At 34.5% G+C, this 26,615-nt stretch overlaps 1 protein-coding gene across 2 annotated transcripts in view; it reads left to right on the forward strand.

The window, feature by feature from the left end:
* The window catches only part of CIP2A (cellular inhibitor of PP2A), a 39,438-nt gene extending 13,207 nt beyond the window's left edge, over positions 1-26,231 (forward strand). The window contains exons 10-21 of one of the 2 annotated variants that reach the window (XM_082624282.1): positions 312-471; positions 1,993-2,134; positions 3,387-3,486; positions 4,984-5,102; positions 7,237-7,432; positions 7,897-7,971; positions 8,066-8,176; positions 9,503-9,699; positions 11,718-11,831; positions 12,083-12,165; positions 12,906-13,045; positions 26,064-26,231. In XM_082624282.1, the coding sequence (XP_082480408.1) occupies positions 312-471; positions 1,993-2,134; positions 3,387-3,486; positions 4,984-5,102; positions 7,237-7,432; positions 7,897-7,971; positions 8,066-8,176; positions 9,503-9,699; positions 11,718-11,831; positions 12,083-12,165; positions 12,906-13,045; positions 26,064-26,105 (1,479 nt within the window). In that variant the 3' untranslated portion in view covers positions 26,106-26,231. Of the gene's footprint in view, positions 1-311; positions 472-1,992; positions 2,135-3,386; positions 3,487-4,983; positions 5,103-7,236; positions 7,433-7,896; positions 7,972-8,065; positions 8,177-9,502; positions 9,700-11,717; positions 11,832-12,082; positions 12,166-12,905; positions 13,046-14,101; positions 14,489-26,063 lie in introns of those variants that run through there. The other variant, XM_082624281.1, reaches the window with a different exon arrangement.
* Positions 26,232-26,615: the final 384 nt, after the last annotated feature.

A 26,615-nucleotide genomic window follows, 5' to 3' on the forward strand; every position in this document is an offset into this window, starting at 1 on the left:
ATAGGTTTGAACTGCTTGGGTCCACTTATATGTGGATTTTTTTTTCAATAGTAAGTACTACAGTACTACACAATCCATGAGGTTGGTTGAATCCGTGGATGCAGAACCACAGATACAGAAGGCCAGGGCCAACTAAGTTGTACTGAGACTTTCAACTGCATGGTGGGGTCAGCGTCCCTAACCCTTACCTTGTTCAAGGATCACCTGTATAAGAAATGTAAAGAGTGTTGCAGTTTAGTGATGACCGTTTATGCATTCTGTATTCCATCTCTGTTTTTATTTTTAATCATTGGTGGTGGTTAATTCTCCAGGATGTCATAGATACTGCTAACTGTTCCTCAGCTGACCGTTTTGTGACCCTTCTGCTGCCTACACTCCTTGATCAGCTTCAGTTCACAGAACAAGATCTAGATGAGGCCTTAATAAGGAAAAAATGTGAAAGGATGGTCAAGGCCATTGAAGTTTTGTTAAATATCCTTCAGTGTAAACATGGAAACTAACTACTTATTTTTTTAGAATTGTATTTACTGCATTTTTGTCTTTATAATTTTGTCATTTCTCATGCTTGAATCTGTTCAGAATTACTGAACTCAAGTTTAAACTTACAGACCTGATATTCAAGGATGAGTCTCTTAAAAAGTTACCTAGACTTTTTTCCCCTTGTTTTTCTGTGTAAAACTTTTAAGCTAAAGAACATTTCCAGAAATGCTCTTTAAACTTGATCTGTACATTTTTATCATAATTTGAGATTAGGAGATATATTCTAAAATAACTACCCTGATACTCTCTTGTGATGCAAATTGTTGCCCCTGGATGATGTGTGGTGCCATTCTTTGATGGAGTGTATCAGAGAAGAAAGAAAGATTGGTAGCTATGATTTTAGCTTAGTTTTTTAGCTTGTGTTTTAAAAATTAACACCTCTATAAATGTTTCAATAAAGATGACATTAATACTTGGTTATAAAAAAGATAACCTTGTATTTCAGAGCAACAAGAATTTGCTCAACTTTTTCCTGCCCTAGAGCAACTCCACATCTCTTTAATCTCTTCTCTGAGCTGCTGCTTCTTAATTTTTCTCTTTCTTGATGGCGGTGATTCTCAACTCTGGCTATGTATTAGAATAATCTGGAGAACATTTAAAAATACTCTTGGGGCCTCCCTGGTGGCGCGGTGGTTGAGAGTCCGCCTGCCGATGCAGGGGATACGGGTTCGTGCCCCGGTCTGGGAGGATCCCATATGCCGCGGAGCGGCTGGGCCCGTGAGCCATGGCCGCTGAGCCTGCGCGTCCGGAGCCTGTGCTCCGCAACGGGAGAGGCCACAACAGTGAGAGGCCCGCGTACAGCAAAAAAAAAAAAAAAAAAAAAAATACTCTTGAACATTACTTCCAGTGATTCTGATTTAATTAAAGTAATGTGAAACCCTGGGGTGGAGGAGTGTTTGTGATTGACTGTTTAAACTACCCAGGTGATTCTAACATACAGCCAAAGTTGAAAGCCACTGCTGTAAAAACACATGATTATTTTGCTTGACCTTAGAGATACTATCTGTAAAATATTCAGGCCTTCTCTCATTGAATGGTACCAAACTTAACCCTTTTAAAATGATAGATATTCAAATTAACTACAGTACAGGAAGAGAAAGTGAGGAATAACAAATGAGAAAATAACTTCCCTTATTTCAACAAGTATTTATTGAACCGTTGTGACACCTGTTAATAAAAAGCTAACATCCAGTAGAAAAGCAGATCCTTCCTCTGTTTTACCTTTGAGTCAGAAACTTTTGATGTCAGTCCCATCTCTTGCCACTTGTCAGTCACTTAAATGCTCTGAGCTCTAGTTTCCTAATCTGTCATTGAGCTAATGTAACAATAATTACCCCAAATTGCAGGAACAAGAATAATTTGTATGAAATCATCCTAAAAGCTGTAAAGAGCTATAAAAATATAAGGGGTTTTTTTGAGAATTTTTTGTTTGTGTTCCTTAACAAAACTTACCTCTGTGTGGAGATGATTCTCTAAAAATGCATATTGCAAAAATTCTGACGACTATGAAATGTACCACCCTGATAGAGCAACAATTTACATATGGCAAGATTGATCTGGGGTTTGGAACAAAGGTAGCAGATTCTGAACTGTGGTAAGTTTATGAAATACAAATGGCAAAACGGTAATAAAAATCAAAGGATGTGGGCTTCCCTGGTGGCACAGTGGTTGAGAGTCCGCCTGCCAACGCAGGGGACACGGGTTCGTGCCCCGGTCCAGGAGGATCCCGCGTGCCGCGGGGTGGCTGGGCCCGTGGGCCATGGCCGCCGGGCCTGCGCGTCTGGAGCCTGTGCCCCGCAACGGGAGAGGCCACCGCAGTGAGAGGCCCGTGTACCGCAAAAAAAAAAAAAAAAAGATGTAATGATTCTCATTCCTTTTGGAGGGTCATCCTTGGGTATGTTCTGTTAAGCCAAGGTATAACAGAGAATTAACAAAAATATTTTCATGATGATTTTTTTAAAAATTCGTTTAATTCATAGATAACATGCTTCTGAACAGAGGTATTAATATCTGTGATTTATTTTTCATTGTTTAGGTTTGTCTTATTTTAATTTGTTGTGATTCTCCTTTTTGACATTGCCTGAGTATTTTTATATTCATTTAACTTTATATTTTGAAGTGAAAAAGCATGAAAACACAGGGATTGTTTTTATTTCAAAGAAATCCATCACTGCTGAAGGTTTCTAATAACAAAGACAACTCTTCTTCTTTAGCATGTAAAGGCTTATGGTTAAATGTGGATTTTCACTGATAGTAATGAGATTATTTTATCCCTCTTCTCCCCCATAAATTAACTCCATCTAACAAGTCTTTGTTGAGGACCTGCTAAATGCTGAACGCTGATTTGTTCCAATTTCCATAAATGTCAAAACTGTCAATAATTACATTCCTCAAGAACAAGAATTATCTCTTTACTTTTTTGTACTCCTTTTCAATTACAAGGCTGAGAAAAACAGCTTAGTATAATTCATTCAGTAAATATTAGATATTCTGTATTGCCTAAGGTTGCTCTCTATTGTTAATATATTAGTGACAAGGCTAAGAATTAAATGAGTCATGTTGCCATTGCTGCTAGTAATTTCAAGCAGAAAGTTGAAGCTTGTTGGTATTTGAGATTAGAAAAAGAAACACTCTCTAAACTTAAACTGTTAATGCCAGTTTGTTCTCTTTGGATCTTGGGTTATAAGGATGTTTGTCTCTGATATTTTTTCTTCTCTTAAACAATGCTTAATCTTCTTGAGGTTTAAGAACAAAGGTTTTGGGTTTTTATTTTCTTTAGATGTATGGACAGAAATAAGCTAAGCAATTTTTGAGTTATCTAAGTTAAATATGACTTATTTTTAAAGCAAACTTGCTGCTGATGTAATTTTGAAAACTCTTGATTTGATGAACAAACTTAAACAGTTGGTTCCTGGTATGGAAGTAAGCTTCTACAAAATCCTTCAGGTGAGTTTAAACTCTTCAAATATTGAAGTTGATTTATATATAAATGTTTCCTATTATATGTTTCTGTTGTAATATTCTTAATCTTTAGAAGATTAATGTTTTTCTTAGAACTGTCCATTGGAAGGAAGTTTAAAAATTGTTAATTGTCTTACATAACTATAATATTCTCACTACACAGTTATTTTACGTAGTTTCACAGGAATTAAACATAAGTGCTCCTGACTCTAAAGTATGGGATGTTCACGATAGCGGTGCTTCCACAGCCTTTTCCTTTTTGGTGTCATGTTTCCGTTTTCTTCATTTGTTTCTATTGGCATTGTGGTAGGGGGGAGTGGTATTTGTTCTGGGGTGTTTGTTTTTGTTTGGGGTTGATGAGGTACAGTTTTAAGACAAGAGGGAGACTCCTGGAAGAAATGGACTTGATTGTGAGTGATAATAAAATTAGAGAGGTGTGCAGAAAATAGTTAACTTACAGATTTCAATAATAGTAGCTGAATAAGAGCTCTAGATGTTTACCTTGATATCCACAAAACTTGGCTTATAACAGATATTTAACAAACGTGTGAATTAAGTTACTGTAATAACACAGATGTCTCCAGTGCCTGTATAGACAGGGTAGAATCCAAAACTGGATCCTTAGGCAGGGTCTACTTATACACTTTGAGAGCACAGTGCTTAGGAGATGGGGTTTCAGATGCTGACTCCACCATTTCTTAGTGCAGACTTGAGCAAGTTACTTCTCCTCTCTGAGCTCCAGTTTTCTGACTACAAAGTAGAAATAATGATCCCTGTTGATGGGAGGAGTTATGAAGGGTTACCATGAGGGTTTTGGAGATAAAATCCATCTCTTATAGTTCTGTGGCATTAGATTATACTTGAGTACCTGTAAAACACTTAGCATTCTAAAATGTTGATAATTATAAAGGATTTATATTTTAGTATTTTTCTCTGATTTTATGTCAATAAAAATTTTTTTCAGAATAGATGATTTGAGGCTTAGTACTAATGTAAAATTTACTGGCATGAAGGACTTACGCTTTAAAGTATAATTGTTACATTCACTAAATTAAAATTTTTTATTGAGTTAATTTGAATTTTACTTTTATTTTTTACTTTAATTTGGAAATGATTAGCCATTTGTTCTTCTAGCTAGTTTTTCTTTTAAATGGTAGCTAGAAAAATAAAACAATAACTGAAAACATCAGTCAGTTGTAGGTGATAGTTAAATTACTCAAAGTATTTAAGACATGATTTTCATAGGCACAATAAAGCATTCAAAACCTTTGCCAGATTTTTTTAAGCCAACCTTACTATTGATTGTATAGACAGTTATAACAAGTTAAAGACTAATTAAATATATTCAAACATCAGGTAGAAACACTTACGAATTTGCCTAGCATTATTTTATGATTTAGGTCTATTTATTCACCTTACTCTTAAAGACCTGACACTATTTATTCTTTCTGCCTTTTATTTTCTGGTTTCTGATTTACTTAGGATCCTCGCCTGATTACTCCCTTGGCTTTTGCTTTAACATCAGACAGTAGAGAACAAGTACAGTCTGGATTGGGAATATTATTGGAAGCTGCTCCACTGCCAGATTTTCCTGCGTTAGTGTGAGTTATAATCATTTGCAGTGTATCTCTTGTGCTGGAATACCCTGCCATGTTTTTTTAGTAGTCCTGAATATAGATAGATTGGAAAATTCGTGAATTGACGACTTCATTGTAATAGTAATTTTTCAAGTGAAAAAAGTTTTTCGATTAAAAAAAATTTGATTCCCACAATTCAAAAGGCCAGATGTATACCCACTTAGGGAATAGCTAGATCCATCCAGGTGATTAAATGTATTATCCAGATGCTACGCCTCTCTGTCTCAATACCTCTTTTTAACATAGTAGCTTCTGTACTAAGCTTACATCCTACCAGTTTAGTTTCTCCATACAAAGAGTTTTTCTTTCCCAACCGTTTGAGTGATAAGTCTAAGCATCGCTTTCATTGACCAGATCTGGGTCGTTTAACAAGAAAGGGATTCCTAAAGAAAAAAATCTGTTACTATCAGAAGGTGGGATAATGGCCAGGCAGAATTATCTACTGTGTTCATCTATTTTAAACATTAAGAGAATATTTGCAATTAGGTTTGAAAAAAATTCAGATTTTCGGTGCTGTCTGTAAACTAAGTGGTTGACAAAATGTCTAGTAGGGTTCTACTTTAATTTTAATAAGTTTAGGTAGTTTATATGAATGAATTTGCAAAAGTGGTTTGAATGAACTGAGACAGTTAAGTGGTAAGACATTCTTGTATGCCAGGTGTCAGTAAACTCTAGACAGCAGGCAGGAGCTTATTTTTATAAATAAAATTTTATTGGAACAAAGCCACACCCATTCATTTTCATACTATCTGTATTGTCTACATCTACATTTATGCTACGACGTTAGGGTTGGGTAGTTGTAACAAAGACTGTGGATCCTCAAACCTAAAATACTTAACTACCTTGTCCTTTAAGAAAAAGTTTGCCAACCTCTGCTATTTCTGTTAACTGACTGAGCAAACTCATTTTTCAGAATTAATAATTTAATTCTGTGGAAAACACGACCTAGAGACCATGTAATTGAAATTCCTTTCATTTTATCATTTTTTAACAACTAAATGGATAAATAGAGAGCTTCTCAAGTTACAAGGTAGACGTCTATGAGGCTGCTTTATTTTGTGGTAGCTTGCGTCTTCAACTGTGGTAATCTGACATGAAGCAAAATCCCCCATGCTTCAGAGTAGAAAGCTTCAGCTTCACTGAAAGGTGGAGTTTCACCCTGTGTCTCTGTATGTGCAGCCTTCCTGTCATTTCACTGTATCTTTGCCATCCCTCCCTGTCTTGTGTCGTGTAATTTTCTCTTTGGACACTATCTCAGATGTCCACTTATGCTGTTTTATTTATGTCCATTTATGCCTATGTTTACATTATCTTAGTTTAATAAGGTGCATTTATATACTCGATGGGTGGGTAGGTAGGTGTGTAGGTTGGTGTTTTGGAGTGTGTTTGTTGAATTTAAACATTTAACAAATGTTTAAATAAGGTGAGGGCCAGCTTGTGCCAGGCCTTCTTCTAGGCATTTTGAATATTGCAGTAAATTAGGGGACCTTCTGTCATGAGGTTTACAAAATGTTTCATAATGAGCATGTCACTATGGGTGGAGGGCCCGAGGAAGTGAGTCTGAACTGAGATCTGATGATAAGAAGGAGCCAGTGCTATGCAGATCTAGTGGGAAGAGTGTTCTAGGTAAAGGAACAACTTGTACAAAGGCCCCGAGGCAGGAACAAGATGGGATAAATGGCAGGGGCAGAATGGAAGTCAGGTTGGTGAGAACATACTGACTGAGAAAGGGGAAGGGCAAAGGAAAAAGTAAAGGCTAGGTGATGTTGCCCATGGTTAGAAAGATGTTCTTACCAATACCAGTAACTTTGTATTTAATTTTTACAAACAATCCACACTCAGAAACTAGTTCTAATGCCTCCAAACCAGAGGTGGAGTTGTCATTATAAAGAGTTGTGTGTAGAAAAGAGTTTCCTCTGGTAAATTTAGGATATTTACCCAAATCCTGCTTCATCATAGATTCCAAGATTATTTCAGAGATATTGGAAGACTTGCACTCCCCAAAAGACCCATTCTCATTGAGTCCCTAATTCTGTACCAACTCTGCCTTTTGCTATATTTTTATATAATTATTTCTCTTTTTTTGATTCCCATTCAGACTTGGAGAAAGTATAGCAGCAAACAACACCTATAGACAACAGGAAACAGAACATATGCCCAGAAGAATGCCTTTGCAATCATTAAATCATGGTTTTCCAACATCAATAAAATGTATAACTCCTCCACTTTTGAAAGATAGAGTTCCTGGATTGAACATTGAGGAATTAATAGAGAAGCTTCAGTCTGGAGTTGTGGTGAGTGATAAATAGCCATTTTAAGTAGGATTCTGCCTGGAACATACCAACTAAATATCAGCCCTTCTTATAACATTTATCTAAACAACTTTAGATGCAGATTTGATCATTGAAACCTTATCTTTTACTATAAAAAGTGGCAGTGTTCTGGAAAGTTGGAAAGAGGAAAAAATCAGTCATAAAATTCCCACATTTTAACATGGCTGTCATCTTCCCTTAGTCCCCCCCCAACCAGCTCAGCCTCCCGCCGCCCCATGCCACCCCCGACTTGAATGTACTTTAAATTTCCCCGAGAGTATCAGATATTACCCAGATTTTCTTTTGCAATAGCCAGGTTAGTGAAATGGTTGTGACCTGCCTGATATGACATTAAGTTTCAGTGATTTAGTCTCACGTTAGGCATTTATTTTTTTATTTTGTTGAGCGTTAACAATTTCTGATTTTTTAATTCTATTAAAATCCAGGTAAAGGATCAGATTAATGATGTGAGAATATCTAACATAATGGATGTATATGAGATGAAACTATGCACATTAGCTGTGAGTACAAGCTTATTTTAATTATGTGTAACAGTTAAGCTTTAAGAGACGTTTTCCAGTAAATGATGAAGATTAATGGTATGTTTTCTTACAGTCCAAAGAAAGCAGGCTACAAGATCTCTTGGAAGCAAAAGCTCTGGCCCTTGCACAAGCTGATAGACTGATTGCTCAATATCGCTGTCAAAGAACTCAAGCTGAGACAGAAGTGTGTACAATATAAAGATACATCTGATTAGTAGAAAAATAAATGTAGTAAATAAAACGTACAAAATATTAGTTTTATTTTCATTACTCTGATTGAAGTAAATTGTCCTTAGCATTTAACTAGTACTCCCTCTGTCTCGAAACTGTCTCCCCTTTAATTTTGGTTACACAATTATCTTCTGATTTTTTTTTCCTACCCTAATGGATACTCTTTTCCTATATCCTTTTTTTCTACTCCTTAAATGTTGAGTTTTCCAGGATTATGTTCTAATCCCTTTTCCCTTATTTAGGTGATTCATGGTTTCCAGTCATTACCAGAATGTTAATGCCCCCAATTTTATATGCTGAGCCCAGATCCTTTTTCTCAGGCACTAAATGTCTCCTGTGTAGCTCCATTTAAATATACATCAAATACTTCAAACTCAGCAGAACCAATACTGAACTCATCACCCTCCCTTTTTAAAACTGTATTGTTTCTTATGTATTCCCTCTAATGTTCTTAAGAGTTTTCCAGACAAGAAACCTGGAAATCACACAGTTTACCTTCTACAATTAGTCATTTACCAAGTTCAGTTGAATTCTACCTTCTAAGTAACTACTTTTTTTTTCATTGTCTCTATTCTTACCACTGTTTGCTACAGATCAAATTCTTTTCATTTTTCACATGAATCACAGCAGAGCCTCTGATTAGTCCTCCTACCTTTCCTTCCTCTCAGCCACCATCAACATACAAAGGCATCTTTCTTCTGTATTTAGATCTACCCTCCCTTCTTCCTCCACAGTCATCCCTGAGGCAGTACTCTGGTTCCATTGCCCCTGTGCTGAATATCCTTCAGTGTCTCACCATTTAGCTCAGAAGAGAGTTTAAATTCCTTAGAACTTACTGCATTCTCTGCAGTCAGACGTATTAGATTGCTTTGCAGTTTCTGAAACTTGACCTACTCTTCTGTTTTCTGTCCTTGCACTTGCTCTTCTGTGTCTGGAATACCTTTTCCTCTCTTTCTCTAACTTTTAATAATCCTTCAGATGTTGGTTTTAATACCTCCATTTCCCAGGAAGCTTTCTCTGGTCTTCTCCTTCCCACACTTCTGGTGATCCTCCCTCCCTGTGCTGGCTGCCCTCTTTATAGTACTTCTCACACCATGTGAAAATTGTATGACCCCACTTCCACCCTTGATGTTGGGGAGCAGAACTTGTCCTCTACCCCTCTAGACTGGCCTAATGATTAAATTGACAATAAGGTTTATTTGGCAAATCTTTTAAATTGTAGAAACTGAGCATATTATGTAAATGATAGTGGAAGAGTCTCTATTCCATTTTCTTTTAGGCACGGACACTTGCTAATATGTTGAGAGAAGTTGAGAGAAAAAATGAAGAGCTTGGTGTGTTGCTGAAGTCACAGCAGGTTGAATCAGAAAGAGCCCAGAGTGATATTGAGCATCTCTTTCAACATAATAGGAAGTTAGAGTCTGTGGCTAAAGAACACGAAGTACTGACAAAATCCTACATGGAACTTCTTCAGAGGTAAATTAATAAAGTAAAAGTTTCTGTGTAAGGTTAGAATCTAGAATGAACACATGGCATTTCTCTTCTGTGTCCCTAAAATCCAATTCTGAGCATTCATATATTCTGATGATGCTATAAGGTAAGTAGTTAACAAGGAACTTATGTCATAGTGCAATGAAATATTGCTTACTCAAACTCAGTATCATGGCTGGAAACAATACAGGTGTCTCTCTTTCTTTCCAGTTGACTCTACTTCTTATTCATAGAGTCATCAGTCATCTGGGATGTTAGCACCTCAAGGATAAGTTTTGTCCATTTTGTTCACTGAGAAATCCCTAGGGCCTAGAACAGTGCTTGATATATGGTTAGACACTCCATAAATAATTGTTGAATGACCTTAGTTGTCACAATTCATATCAGGTTGAACCATATAAATTGGCCATTTCTGCAGATCAAAAGTGGTTGAATATTAACAGTTGTCATATAATTCAGCCCAATAGCATAGAAATTTGGGTGTTCATGTTTAACTCACCTCTTAATTTGTAGTCAGTATTTCTCTTTGATGTCCTTGAATGTAGTTTACTTATATGTATGACTGTATCTGCAGAATAAATTCTTATAGCTGAACTGCTGGTTTAAAGGGTGAGTGCTGTTAAATTTTTGATTGCCAAATTTCCCTCCAAAAAGGCTATGCCAATTTATATGCCCACCCACTAACAAAGTGTGAGATTGATCGTTTTTCCCTCTCTCGACACTTTATCTTTTAAGCCAGTTTTAAAACTTATGAATTATAAGGAAGACCAGGAACAGTTATGTACTTTCTACCAAACAATAAAAATAAAAACACTCTAGTTAACTTGTTTCTTGTTTTTCTTTATACTTTAAGACTGGTTAAAATTTGAAAAAATGTCCTTCTTTCTGTGGTATTAATGTAGAGATGTAGAAATTTTTACCTTTGCAAGGTCCGTGTGCTTATTTTATTTGCCCATCAATAAAAATGAAGGGTGGAAAATGTACAGCATCTAGAAAACTTGTGAGGACAAGGTGATTTTTAAACAGGATATTTTCCCCCAACAATTTTTTCTGAAGTCTGATTGTTAGAGACAGCCCCGATAAAGTGGACTATTTGTGTTAAGTCAGGGTATAAGAGAAAGTAGGCAGTGGTCCAAGAGAAAATGGGCTTTCTAGGACCTGCTTATGTTCCAGACAGTGATTGAGGGGTGGGCCCAGAAGTAAAACTCCAGCCTTGAGGGGCCAGGTGAGTAACAAATAAATGAAGCTGGCTGGGGAAGGTCATTTGTAATGGTAGGAATATCTAAAGGTATTCAAATTCAGAATTTTAAAAACTCTGTGTGGGACAAGTAAAACACTTTACTGGCCACATTTGGCCAGTGCCACCAGTTTGTTTGTCTTTGTAGTTAGAGGCATGAAGAGAACATTTTATGCTTAAGATAGTTAGGTGTCAAAGTATTACTTTGGAAAGGATTCTTTTATGTGGTTACCTTGCAGGTAAAAATAAGCAGGACTATAAGATGCAGAGCTATAGAGGCAAGAGAAATTAAGAATCCTCAACTACTTAATTCATTAATTTGACATTTTTACTTAAACGTATATTATGCCCAAGAGGCCAGTGATGAAAGGTGCAAGTTTAATTTTTTTTGAAGACGTCATCCTTTATAGAAGTTGTTTCAGTTTCTGGACTTAACTATAAAGATAGAGGCATGTATTTTATAGCAAATTATGTAATGCAACGTTGTCTGTAAATGAAGCACTTTATCCGTAAATATGAAGTTAAAGCCCCACATGTTTCCACTTCATAGTAATTTTTACCTCCTCAGTCAGCCAAAACATATCTTTATTATCTTTTAGAGTTAAACTAACTCTGTTTATGTCCCGTTTGTTCATGCAACATTCCTCCTCTTCCCTGCAGTATATGCAATTTGATCAGAAGAAATGGTAAGGAAGACCCTGAGTTTCTTTTCTCCATCATATGTGTTCCTCCATAAAAATATCACCTCATCTCCTTGTCTTTTCAGGAATGAAACTGCTGAGAAGAAGAACAAAGATTTACAGGTCACGTGTGATTCTCTAAATAAACAAATTGAGAGTGTGAAAAAGTTGAATGAGTCACTCAAGCAACAAAATGAAAAGTAAAATCTCTAGTTCTTTATTCAAATTATTTTGGATTTTTCAAAAACAAAATGATTCCCTGTATATAGAACATTGCTTTTTATAGATAAAATTAACGGAATTATTACTTATTATAGATATAAAGTGCATATTTGGCAGAAGTTAAGGGTGATTACCATTCTTTGGAATTTCCTCTTAAAATACTTGTTGGGGAGAAAAAGAAATGATATGATTCACTGATGTTTTCTTCTGTATTGTTTTATAACTTCAGAACTATTGCCCATCTAATAGAGAAAGAAGAACAGAGAAAAGAAGTACAGAACCAACTGGTAGACAGAGAATGTAAGCTAGCAAGTAAGTAGCTTATTTAACAAATTGTCTATATTTTAACATATCTTGTGTTGGAAGAAAATCAAAGCATGAGTGGTTTTTTGTTTGCTGTTTCATTATTTTCTACTTCTCTCATTTTTTTAAACCTTAAATCACATCTTAAACAGCTCTCCTTTTCTTGCCATAACATTTTACAAAGTAGTTTAGTTAGATTGATCAAATTGAAAAAGCAATACATTTTTTTGAAATCTAGGAGTTGTAGGAAATGATTGCCCTTTTTAAAAATAAAAATGTTTTAAAGAATGTAACAGCAGGTGGCAGTGCTAGGTAACTTTTAGTTACTAGCTTCTTAATGGTAGTAGTTCTGAAATGATCCACAAAAGCATTTTTGTTCTAACTCACTTGACTTAGAGCACCGACATCTACCTATATAATTTTTCATAGTTTTCTCTTGCCCTTTCTTTTCTAACCCTTAACTCTGAGGATTGTCCTTCCTCTCATTACTATATATTGTGTTTAGAACAGAGGAAGAGGGAAAGACATGGAGATTTGGCATTTTCTGTAGAATACTGGCATAGGAGAAGAGTTTCATGGTGTTTTTTATTCATCAAGTACTGTATAACTTTTATTTCTAGCAAGATGTTCTTTCTAGTTGTCTCTTTTTTGTTCTTATATAACATAATGGCTTCTAAACCTTTTCAGGGTAATGTCAGTATAGGACCTTTGAGTACAAAGCTGACTGTTTGTTTGTTTGTTTTTTTAAGACCTGGCACAAAAAATAAAAGTACAAGAAGAAAAGATTGAAGTCTTACAAAGAGAAACGGAAGATAAAGAAGAAGCCATTGGTGTCCTTAGAAAAGAATTAAATAGAACAGATCAAATAAGAAAAGAATTGAGCATTAAGGTAAGAATCTGTTGCATTCTCATTTGTAGTAAAATGAAAAAGTCTTATTTTGTGAAAAAGGTGAATTTGGATAAATTAATGTTCTGTTTCTTTAGTAATTTTGCTTAGAAGATAATATTAGAATCTCAAAGTGATTTGACAATTGTTTGTTATGAGGGCTCTCACAGTGTGAAAACTTGTATTTCCTAAAATTATTACACATTAATTAAATGTATACTGTGTTACAGCACTTGCTGCTTTAAAGGGGGCAAAGGATACAGAAAGGGGTTCCCAGTTCTTAATGTCACATACAGGTAGCTACCTGTATATATGTATATAGCTGCATCTCTCTACTTATAGGTATGGTGATAATAATAATCGTAGTTCGTATTTGTTTAGAACTTAATAGTTTACAAAGGACTCTTTGAAATGTTTTTCTTAATCTTCCTTCCTTTAATAAATATATTAATATACAAGTATTAATAAATATTTTCATCCTACAAATGAAACGGAATCTTGGGTTAAGTTACTTGCTCAGGGTTAGTCACATAGCTAAGTGAAACAGTAGACTTATATATTCTAAGGTCATTGCTCTTTCTACATTATCATGATTGCTTGAGTGTGGTAGCCATGAATAGTGCTTTCTGGACCATCTACCATCAGGAAGATGAGAACAGACCAAGAATAAAAAGACTGAACAACTACAGAGAATAAGTGACAGAAGAGGCATAAAATTTAATGCCACATTTACAGATATCCTGGTTCTGCCTTAATGTGTTTATCTTAATAGTAATTCTAAATAATAATATGTAGTATTTTCTGCAAAAGCCCAACTGCTAGCATTGACTTAAAAAGACAAATTGAACGTGTCTCCCCAATTTGTATTATATTGTTTATCAACTATTGACCTTAAACTTACCATATAATTGTTAACTAAAATATAATACATATCGTAATGTATCTTTTGATGTGGTTGTCTTACAAATAAAAACTAAGGACATCTTAGAGCATGTTTCTGTGAAAACATGCTAAGTTTTTTGTTTCCTTCAATTTCTCTCCCCCATGCCCCTTTTTTAGGCTTCCTCCCTAGAAGTTCAGAAGGCTCAGTTAGAAGGTCGTTTGGAAGAGAAAGAGTCCCTGGTGAAGCTTCAGCAAGAGGAGTTGAACAAACACTCTCATATGATAGCAATGATCCACAGTTTAAGTGGTGGGAAAATAAGTCCAGAAACTGTGAATCTCAGTATATAGATATTATGTATTTATCTACTGGGAAGGTGGGGTAAGAAAGGTAATTTGTGACTCCAAAACAAGAGCAAATTATTATCTAATTATTAATTTAGTAAAGAACCTGATCTGATACATGTTTTTATTTGGTCTTAAAGTTTTACTTCTTGTTTCTGGATTTTATTGCTTAAAGCTTTCTTTGGTTTTTACTTCAGAATATTCTTCTTAGCCTCCATTATTGTTTTTTCTAAGGTGTTTTCTTTTTCCTTAGTTGCTTTCCACTCTCTTCTGCTTGTTTAATTTATTCTCATTTGTGATTAGATTTTTAAAATCAGATGTCAGTGAATTTATTTTTCCTTCTACTTTTTTTGAGATATGATTGACACACAGTACTGTATGAGTTTAAGGTATACAACATAATAATTTGACTTACATACATTATGGAATGGTGACCACAGTAGGTTTAGTGTACATCCATCATCTGATAGAAACAACATCAAAGAAATAGAAAAAAAGTTTTTTTCCCTTGTGATGAGAACTCTTAGGATTTATTCCCTTAACAACTTTCATATATGAGGTAAAGAAAGCAGTGTTAATTATCTTTATCATGTTGTACATCTCTAGTACTTTGTCTTGTAACTGGAAATGTGTACCTTTTGATCACTTTCATCTGATTCCTCCTTCATCCCCACTCAATGAATCTAAAATAACTTTATTACTGCATTGAAAATGTAGTAAGATACATGGTATAAGTTCTAAATTTTTTAAACATGCAGTGAATATTTGCAGAAATAATGTATAAAAGTTAGAAAATAGCTGATATATTGTGACTATATTGTTTGTCACATAAAAAACTGTAGTAACTTACACAATTATCAATATTTATGAATTTCTTATGATTTACATACAGATAACTTGGATTCTACCTTTGCCACATATTCAGAAATTTATTATTTGTTGTTAATTCTGATGTGAATTTCATTTGATATATTGTCTTTCATTTACATAGTTTTTAATTAGGCTGTTTAATTTTAAAGCATGACTTAAATGTCCTTATTTATGTATTTCTTTGATACAAGGGAATTTTTCAGTACTCTTCATTTGAATCAAATGTTCTAAGAAGAGTTTAAGAAGAGTTTTTAATATTAAAAATTTTGGTTGATTTTATTGCTATGCTATTACAACCACTGATTTTACTTGGTATTTTCTTCACTATTTTTATCTCTGTTTGACTTAGGTAACTTAGATTTACTTCTATTTTTCAACCATAGTATATCTGAATTTATATTTAGAAAATATATTTTTATAATTCACTAATTACATTAAATATTATCAGACTAATAGTTCTGTATATTCGTATACATTTCGTACAGTTCTGCAAATTTTTTAAAAAGCATTGTGTTGTGTGACACATTTTAAATTGCTACTCTTTCCATAAGGGGTACATTCTGTTTCTTTTTGAAACTGCATGCATTTTCAATTTAATATGAAAAAAAATGTTGAAATGGATAGATATGACTGAAGAACAAAAGGCCCTGTAAGATAAAAACCAAAAAATTCTATAAAATAAATACATAAATGAACCAAAGAGTTCTAGGGAAAATCAAGCTAACTTTACAGTTTAGACATCTCAAGACACTGAGCCTAGCCAAGGGCTGCCCAGTTGAACTTTTCGTGGTGATGGAAATGTTCTGTATCTACACTGTCCAGTACCATAGCCTTTAGCCACATGCGGCTGCTGAGCACTTAAAATGTGTCTAGTGCAGTGGAATAATTGAATTTTTAATTTTATTTAATTTTAACTTTAATTGCCATCCTACTGGACAGTGCAGATCTAGCCATTCTTGCAAGTATGCATTTGTTTAAGCCACTCAGTTTGCCTATTCTTAAAGACCAGTATAGGCAGAGACTCCATATGTTTTTCAGCCTTTCTTTAATACAGCAGTTTTAACCTGTTTCTCTCTTCTCCCTGAAGAAGAAAAGCCATATTTCAAAGGTGAGTACTAATTGTCATCCGTCTTCACTTCTCTTTTTCCATAGTCTTTCTGTCTCTCATAGCATCCTTCATATTGTTCCTGTTGTGTTGTTTTTCTTAACCTTAGTATGTTGGCTACATTTTTTTTTTTTTTTTGCTTTTTGGTTCTGTGTACCTCAGATCAGAAAAACAAGTGTGCATGTGTAAATATGTGTATTTTTTCTTCTTTTGTAAATAATTTTATTTTAAGCAAGTTTGAGTCACTACCATTGTCAAGAGTTTTACAAATGAATTCTATAAAGAGTTTGAATCCAAGTGTACATTAACACACTTCCTTATACTGTTTAAACTTGCTACTTGAACAAATAGAGTTTCCATGGCTGATTGGAGTTATACTAAACTGTCATCTATTTAATGTCAGGGCAGAAAAAAAATGCTCATTAAAACTTAATGCTGTGTTTTGGGGGAAAATTGTCAGATTAGTGCCCTTTTAGTTTTCTTTATTATATGTTGCAAAAACTAGTTATTTATGTAAAGGATATAGTGAGGTTCTATCTTGAGTTAGGACTGTTACTTAAATGAAAATGTAACTGAATTTCAACTTCTACTTGAGCCTCATTCTTATATGTTATAGGTACCTCTAATCAAGGTATAGTCACTGAAATACATAACCCTATTTTACTTTGATATTTTTCTTTTCCTCTTTTCAAATAGTTATGAATCGTATTTACTGCTTTGCTTTTGACTTGCCTACTGTTGGATAAAACACATGTCCTGTGTATGACTTAATTCCTTTGCAGAAATCAGCACACATTTTCTGTAAAGGGCCAAGTAGTAAATATTTTAGGTTTCGTGAGACATACGGTCTCTCTTACAACTACTTAACTCTGCAATTGTAGCATGAAAGTAGCCGTCCACAGTATGTAAATAAATGGGCATGGCTGTGTTCTGATAAAATTTTATTTATAAAAGCAGTTGAAACTTTGCAATTAAATGTTATATCTTACTGATTAATTTGACCCTTTTATCATTAAGAAATGTATCACTTTATCTTTAGTAATCTTTGTCTTCACATCTATTTTATTTGATATTAATATAGCCTTTTTATGCTTTCTGTTGGCCTGGTATATCTTTTTTTTATCAACTTTTAATCTGTGTCTTATAAAATGCATGACTTGTAGACAGTATATAGTTGGGTCTTGCTTTTTTACCTGTTTTGACAAGTAAGTCCTTAACTTTCACAGTCCACTTGGAGTTAATATTGTACTACTTAACATAAAATGTAGAGACCTGACCACTATGTGGATTCTCTTATCCTCATCCTTTATTTCTGTGGTTGACATGTATAAGTATATACATTATTGACCCCCAAAACAGTGTTGTGGTTTTTGCTTTAAACAAGTATATAGAAATACTCTGGCTTTCAACATCATAATATATTTACCTACCTGCACACAATAAGACACACAAAGTAGTGCCTTCAATGTAGCATTACTATTTTTCCTTCTGGAAATAATAAGTAACTTGTGGGAAGATACTGCACATATCCTGTTTCTTCCAACTTTTGCCTACTAGTTTTAGTGTCCATTGATGATTCTCGCTTGAATCAGTTATTACTCAGATGGTTGCCAAGTGGTTATTTTCTTTTACTTTTTTAATAGGAGACTATTGAACATTTTGTTAATACTATGATATACTGGGCATAACAGTCTAAACTGCATTATCTGTTGCATCATTGACAAAATACAGTGCTTACAGTTTTACAATTAATAGAGTATGTACTTTTTTGTTTGCATATTCTCATAAGCCAAGAATTTTGAGGTTTGCTTTCTGTAATTTGCGAAAATAAATAATATGTATGTTAAGCATATTGAATATTTTTTTAAACCATAGAGCCCTTTTGATGTTATCTTCCTTCCCAAGCTCCCTAATTTGACAATTGCTCTTTAGTTTGTAAGATTTTGTTTGTTTCAGTCACTTGGCCTTGGCTCTCTCAGTGATCTCCAAAAAATATTAAATGCATGTTACCTGTAATGATAAATATTTTGAGTTAAGAAACTGATTGTATATTTTTAGCATTCACTGAGTTTACACTCAAAATAATAAATTTTAAAGAAATAATTAAGATGAACAAAAAAATATGACCTATGCCTTTAAAAGGTAGATGGTTTATTTTATTTTTATAATACCGATAATGAGCCTGATAAGTACTTGAAATCGCATGCCTCTGTAATCCATAAGTTGAGAGGAAGCATTGTAAAAATTTAAAAAGCATGGGTTCTTTGAGATGCACATGTCCTATCTGGTCTTCTCAGGAACACTTATCTCTGCCGTCCTTTTAAAGGCAAATTTTAAAAAGATGGTAAAGTAATTTAGAACTTGACTTGTCAAGGATAAATAGAAATCTTAAGTGTCTTCTGTAAACACTAGTAAAAAGGGTTTAGCCATCCAGGTAGGTGACCTTGATTTGTTCCATCTGCTAGAAGCCCAATTTGAATCCAACCCCTTGTAACTGATGACTTTTATGTTGTACCTGACTGAGGGCTGAAATTTTGAATGGGAACTATGAGGCCTCTGTGTTTGTTGTGTGTTCATATGTATCTATATGTGTGTTGTAGGTGTATGATATTGCCAAAAATGAATTCATAAGAGAGCTCTACTTAATTGGCATTAAAAAAAATTAAATGCTTATATAAGTACTCAGAAATAAAAAACAATCTGGCCAGAATGAATTTTCAGGTTCATGTCATCTGGAAACTGATATCTGGCATTGAAGGTGGCTTAAGCTTGTTGGTTTGATTAATATAGACATGTTTCTAGAGTCATCAACGTTAAACATAATACTTCTGTTGTACCTAGGTTTATTAGAGGTCAAATAAGACCTTATCCTATCTGTTACAAATTTGTCAACAGGAAAGGTAACTCAATGTGAAAAAACTTAAGAAAAGTAAGATACGTGTTTTTAGTAAAAGAAGTTGTGAAGGATGAAAAACACTGAAAAGAGTTACGCATGATCAGGATTTTGTAAGGTTGGATTTGAATTTAGTTGGTAAATGGATTTTGTTAGGAATGGGCTAGAACAAGACTGGATTTGGTTTCTCCCTCCGAAGTATTCTTGAAATGCTTCTTTTGACAACAGATTATGTGAGTTTCTTTGACTTTAAGTGACTTGTATTTGCTTTTGAGCTCTTTTGTAACTTTGGTTAAGAAATAAGTATTGTCTCACAGTGACCTATGATCCTATTTGACTAAGTGTTTTAAAACTTTTTGAAAAACTTCCCAAATACCAAATTTTAATTGTTTCTTTTGATTTCCAGCTAACTTTGGGGTACTTTAGAGGGCCCCTGAGGTGTGTTAAAGAGAAATATTTAACTAGGATTATTTGGTATGTTAAATGTAATCAGTCATAATTCTGGTTATTGTAACCATGTTTCTTTATCGATTACACTGTAATCAGATGTTTTACCATGGCTTTTAAGTCTTTTGTCATTCATAGATATTTTTGTACTCTGAAGCTGTTACAAAAAGTGCTTCATCATCAAGAGATTCATAGAAAGGCTACAGAAACAGTTTTTCCACACCAAGATGATAGCTATGCGAGGATTCCAGACTATACCAACTTAAAACAAGGAGGTTTCCTGCCCCTGGGGCCCCTAGATCAGGCATCCAGAGATTTTTACTCCCTGACAGGCAGGGTCAATGCTCCTACTCAGCCTTGAAGCAGTTACAGAAGACAGACCATCGCCCTTCTGCTTCCCATAAGAATATGGGAGTAAAATCTCTGAGTGGGGAATGAAATAGGAGGGGAGGAGGCAGGGCACAACTTTTGAAAGAATGACACAGCCCAAGGACACAAACTGATTAGAACCAAATGGATCCAAGATGGCAGACAAGTAGACTTCCACTAGACCTTGAACCTCAGTATACACTCACATCAGCAAGCTAAATGACACACCCACAGGCGCCATGACAGTTCCAAGACTGACCATAAGGATCAAAAAGTGGGTGGTGGCCCAATTCCTGGAAATCCCTGTCCCTTCCTAAAATAGAATACTCCTCCCACTCATTAGCCTATGAAATTACCCGCTCCTATAAAAACTGACAACCCCATACCCTGGTGCCTTTCTCACCTGAGAGGGTCCACACTCTGTGGAGTGAGTTTCTAAATAAATCCACTTCTTAACTAAAAAAAAAAAAGGGTTCCTTTGAATCTGCAATTTACTTTGAAGTCTTATACAGTCTTACTCTGCTTAGCATTTTGTAGCTAATTGACTGTCCTCCTGTCATACAAAGAGGCCTATTTTGTTTATGCTTGTGTTTATCTAAGCATTTCAAAAATACCCTAGAGAAAACAATTATCATCATGAATGAAGAAGTACCTTAATTCTCAGAACCCAGCTTTTTTGCACATTGAGCCACAAATAGCCCTTCATAAAGAAACTAAATGTGAAAAGAAGTATCTTTCCTCCCAACTAAATGCACCTTTTTCGTTATCTAATTCCCCAAGGACCCAGCATTTATATGCTTTTTTTTTTTTTTTTGGTTTTTTAAAAAATTTATATTCTTGAAGTATAGTTGATTTACAATGTTGTATTAGTTTCTGGTGTACAGCAAAATGATTTAGTTATATATATTTTTCAGATTCTTTTGCATTATAGGTTATTACAAGATACTGAATATAGTTCCCTATGTTATACAGTAGGACCTTGTTTATCTAGTTTATATATAGTGGTTTGTATCTGTTAATCCCAAACTCCTAATTTATCCCTCCCCACCTTCCCCTTTGGTAACCATAGTTTTTCTATGTTTGTAAGTCTGTTACTGTTTTGTAAATAAGTCCGTTTGTATCATATTTTAGATTCCATATATGATATCATATATTTGTCTTTCTCTTACTGACTTCACTTAGTATGATCATCTCTAGGCCATCCATGTTGCTGTAAATGGCATTATTTATTTACTTTTTATGGCTGAGTAGTATTCCATTGTGTGTATGTGTGTGTGTACCACATTTTCTTTATCCATTCATCTGTCAAAGGACATTTAGGTTGCTTGGCTATTGTAAAACATTGGGATGCATGTATCTTTTCAAATTAGAGTTTTCTCTGGATATATGTCCAGGGGGAGATTGCTAGATCATAGGGTAACTATTTTTAGTTCTTTAAGGAACCTCCATACTGTTCTCCATAGTGGCTGCACCAATTTACATTCCCACCAACAGTGTAGGAGGGTTCCTTTTTCTTCACACCCTCTCCGGCATTTATTTTTTGTGGACTTTTTAATGATGGCCATTCTGACCAGTGTGAGGTGATGGCTCGTAGTTTTGATTTGCATTTCTCTGATAATTAGTGATGTTGAGCATCTTTTCATGTGCCTGTTAGCTATCTTTATGTCTACTTTAGAGAAATGCCCATTTAGCTCTTCTGCCTATTTTTTGATTGGATTGTTTGGGTTTTTTGTTATTGAGTTGTATGAGCTGTTTGTATAGTTTGGAAATTAAGCCCTTGTTTGGTCACATCATTTGCAAATATTTTCTCCCATTCTGTGAGTTGTTTTTTTTTGTTTTGTTCATGGTTTCCTTTGCTGTGCAAAGCTTATGAGTTTTACTAGGTCCCATTTGTTTATTTTCGGTTTTATTTCTTTTGCCTTACAAGACTGAGCTAAGAAAACATTGCTACAGTTTATGTCAGAGAATGTTTTGCCTATGTTCTCTTCTAGGAGTTTTGTGGTGTCCTATCTTATATTTAAGCCTTTAAGCCATTATGAGTTTATTTTTGTGTATGGTGTGAGGGTGTGTTCTAACTTTATTGATTTACATGCAGCTGTCCAATTTTCCCAACACCACTTACTGAAGAGACTTGTCTTTTCCCCATTGTATATTCTTGCCTCCTCTTTCAAAAGATTAATTGACCATAGGTGTGTGGGTTTATTTCTGGACTTTCTATTCTGTTGCACTGATCCGTGTCTGTGTTTGTGCCAATACCACACTTTTGATTATTGTAACTTTGTAGTGTTGTTTGAAGGCTGGGAGGGTTATGCCTCCAGCTTTATTCTTTTTCCTCAGGTTTACTTTGGCAATTCTGGGTCTTTTGTGATTCCATATAAATTTTAGGGTTATTCTAGTTCTGTGAAAAACGTTATAGGTAGTTTGATAGGGATTTCATTAAATCTAGATTGCTTTGGGTAGTATAGCCATTTTAAAGATACTAATTCTTCCAATCCAAGAGCATGGGATATCTTTCCATTTCTTTAAATCATCTTCAGTTTCCTTTATCAATGTATAGTTCTCAGCATATAAGTCTTTCACCTCCTTGGCCAGACTTCTTTAGTGCAAAGAAACGCAACAGATTTATGTATGTTAATCTTGTATCCTGTTACCTTGCTGAATATGTTTATCAGTTCTAGTTTTTGTGTGGAGTCTTTAGGGTTTTCTGTATATAGTATCATGTCATCTGCATATAATGACAATTTTATCTCTTCCCTTCTAATTTGGATACCACAGAGGGTTTTTTATGTAAAGTCTAGCCAGTGCTGAATGAGAGAATGACATTTTCAAAGTCAAAGTAGGTTGAGTTACAGTTTCATTATGTTATTAGAAACTAATTTTTCACTAAGTAGCTGAGCATTTGGCAGGGATTTAGTAGTGAAAATGATTCTGCCTCTCTGTTAACATAATCTACACTCTTATTCCAAGAGTTATATTTCACCTCACTTATTTCAAAGAGCCAAAAGATAACAACATATTAGAGTAGCCTTATTCTTTTCACAAACTTCAAATAAAAAGGCTTATGATCAGCCCTTAGAAAAGACAACACTGTTCATGTTCAGTTAAGCAGGGTTTTTCTTTACCCAAAAGTAAAGACTCGTATTAACTACTACAAACTAATTTATATAAAGCACACAGTTAATCAGCATGTTAGAGCTCTGGATTCTTAAAGAACAGTGAGCCCAGGCCTCATGTGTTTCACAAAGATATTTAAACTTTATATTGCATTTTCAGAAAAAAGACCCCATGATTCAAACACAAACTGATATGTGATTAAAAAAACATGTATTATGGGCAATTTCACTTCTGGGAATTTATCTTAAGGAAATAAGGCTGTGCACTAAGATTTAGGTACAGTAATATTCATTACAGCACTGTTTATTGTGGCACAAAATTGGAAGCAATCCATGTATACAGTTAGAGGAGTAAAGTACATTCATTCAATAGAATAATGTGTTGCCTTTCAAAAAAAAAGATTGAAATGTATAAGTACATGGAAAGAGATTCCTGTTGTGTCAAGTGCAAAAAGCAGGAAACCAAACAATTTGTAAACAAGGATTCATTTATCTGCCTATCTTTAGGATATAAATATATGTATATCTTTAGGTGCATATAAATATGTGTACATATACATATTATAAATGATGAAGTGGTTGCCTCTGACTAATGAAATTGTTTGAATTTGTTTATTTACATTCTAAAATTTTAAAATATATTTAACTTTTTAAAACCACGTTTCAACACATGAGTTTTATAACCACATCTAAATTTAACTTTTGGCTCTATGTAAAGAAAGTTTCATCAATAAAATGAGGATAATACATACTTCATAGTATTGTTATATTTTTAAAAAAACAAAAATAAAGGGCGTGGCTTTTAGTAGTTTCTCAATGAGTGTTTATCTAAACCCTTTTGGAAGAATGGAATAGAAACCTTTATTTCCTTTGTCCATGGTTTCTTTACTTCTCTGCAAACCTATAGCCAATTATAGAAAGTAAAATTAATGGTAGAGATTCTGCATTTTCAAAAGTAGTGCAGGGTGGTGAGGTTAGTACTAGGAGTTAAATCAATTCAAAGTATTCTTGTCTACGCCTAGGGGTAACATTTTATTGACTAAAGTTAGTCTACTTGCTTTCCTAATTAATTTACTTCTATGAACAGTGTTAAGTAAGCATTTTTCTCTTAGAAAGAATTATCCTTCATACTTTAAATCAGCCTTCTCTTGGGTGTCATAGCCTTCTCCAACTGACGAACATATTTACAAAATTTATTATGAAGTTGCACATTGTTATTTTATTTCCTGGAAGAGAGTATGAGGGAAAGACACAGTTGAGAAAAGTTTGCCAAACTAATCACAAAACAATATGTCTAGGATTTGGATCCTGTTATATTCCTAGCTCTTTTGGTAGATTTATGGGCGCTAAAAGCAAACAACTTTAAAAAGATACTTGGCTACTTAAGGCACATATTTGTAACAGCCTCATTGATTTTCCACTTAATATAGAGTTTGCTTCTTCTCTGTTAATATTTCTATTTAGAAATGTCATTTTCATGTTCTCCTCTTTCAAAAAGTCCAAAAATGTTTAGGGCCATGTATTCCAAAGTAAAGATTTATACATTTGTGTTTACAGAGATAATGAAAATATAAGACTTTAGTTGTAATATCAAGGAAGGGTTAAAGAATATTGGAAATCTATATAGAATCAAGAGGAGAGATACTGTAACGTGGTAAGAGATGTTTGAAACTGGCTGTGTAAAAATACCAAGAGAATAAGCAAGGTCACCCTGAACCATTTAGTCTGAGTGGCATTTCACGCAAATACCCTTGAGGTTAGACTGATTGAAGCCATGACTTGAATTGCTGCTATCTTTGAGCTGCTGATCTCAGAGACTCGAGGTATTGATGTTGTGGATGGATCCAAGTAGTCAAATGTCTCATTTGCTATGATGCCTGCGTGGGTACTGAACTTCTGATCATTCTGCTAATATTTCCAGGGGCTGTGTTTCTTTGTAAGGTTAGTTCAGTGATTACATATTAATCAAATGTATTTATGTTCTTTTTGGATCTGTTTCATTCTGTGGACAATAGTAGCACCTTAATTTTAACAACTGTGAGATTCTCTATTTGGGGAAGGGGTGGGGGATAGGAATAGATTATATAAACACATGGTGCAAAATTCAAATTTTAAGACAAGATACATGAGCTTTTCAGTTTCAGCTTCGACATGTAAAGCTTGGAAGCTGTCTCTTCTACAGTCACAACAAGAAAAAACTGAACAAACTGAAAAATCAATGGCTTTTTTAGATCCTTTGGAGAATTGAGGTCACAGGACTAACCACCACCTCAAAAACAGGAGAGACAAATGAATACAGAAAATATAGATCAACCTACCTGCAGCAAAAGCATGGTGGGAAGCCTTAAATAATAACTTTGGTAATTGTGAGCGGCTGTGTGAACTAGCTTGAGAGTTATAAACTTCTGGGAACCATCGTGCTTTTACACTTTACTGAGTTTTACCTCTGGGAGCCCCACCAGGTTCTCACAGAGGAAACTTCCCCATGTTTGGCCTGGAGGAGAGGGAAAATAACCCTTTTGAAATAAGCCCAGAACATTCTCCATAACAAAGTCCTATCAGACAAGGAAAAAACTGAAGCCTTATCAGGCTTGGAGGAAAGGTAATTACCTAACTCCTGTCCATTTTAGCCTTCAAGTCTCATCTAAGGGAGAAAAAACGCTGAGAAGCACTTGTAAAGGTTACAGCCCAGGGACACAGGACCACTCAATGAGAGTGGTCATTGCTACTGATCTCATTAATATGAAAAGGATAGTAAAGGAATATTATGAGCATCTATCTGTCTACAAATTTAATGACTTAGATGAAATGGACCAATTTTGTGAGAGACAGAAGCTACTAAAATACACACAAGAAGAAATGGATACTCTGAATAGGACTGTATCTATTAAATCAATAATTACTAACCTTCCAAAACAGCATCAGGCCAAGGTGGTTTCACTGGTGAATTCTACCAAATATTTGAGAGAAATGATACAATTTTTCTACAATCTCTTCCAGAAAATAGAAGCATATCATTCTGTGAAGCCATCATTACCCTAATACCAAAACCAGACAAACATTACAAGAAGACCAATATCTCATGAACCAAAGATATAGTCATGCCTTGGAGATATTGCAGATTCAATTCCAGACCACTGCTAATAAAGAAAAGATCTCAATAAAGTGAGTCACAAATTTTTTGGCTTCACAGTGCATGTAAAAGTTATGGCATATGTCTTAAAAAAATGTACATCATTTAAAAATACAAAACAGAAAAACAATTACAATAGTAACATCAAACATCACCAAAACAAATACAATAATGGAAAAGTTTGAAAGACTGTGAGAATTATCAAGATATGATACAGACACGAAGTGAACGAATGCTGTTGGGAAAATAACTGATACACTTGCTCAACAAAGGGTTGCCACGAACCTTCAATTTGTAAAACATGCAGCATGTGGGAAGCGCAGTAAAGTGAAACACAAGAAAATGAGGTATGCCTATACAAAAATCCTCAAAAAATTTAGCAAATTGAATCCAACGTTTGCAAAGAATTATAAGCCACA

The sequence above is a fragment of the Mesoplodon mirus genome, assembly GCF_964341445.2.
Source record: "Mesoplodon mirus genome assembly, chromosome: 6".
In the NCBI taxonomy this organism is placed as follows: Eukaryota; Metazoa; Chordata; class Mammalia; order Artiodactyla; family Ziphiidae; genus Mesoplodon; species Mesoplodon mirus.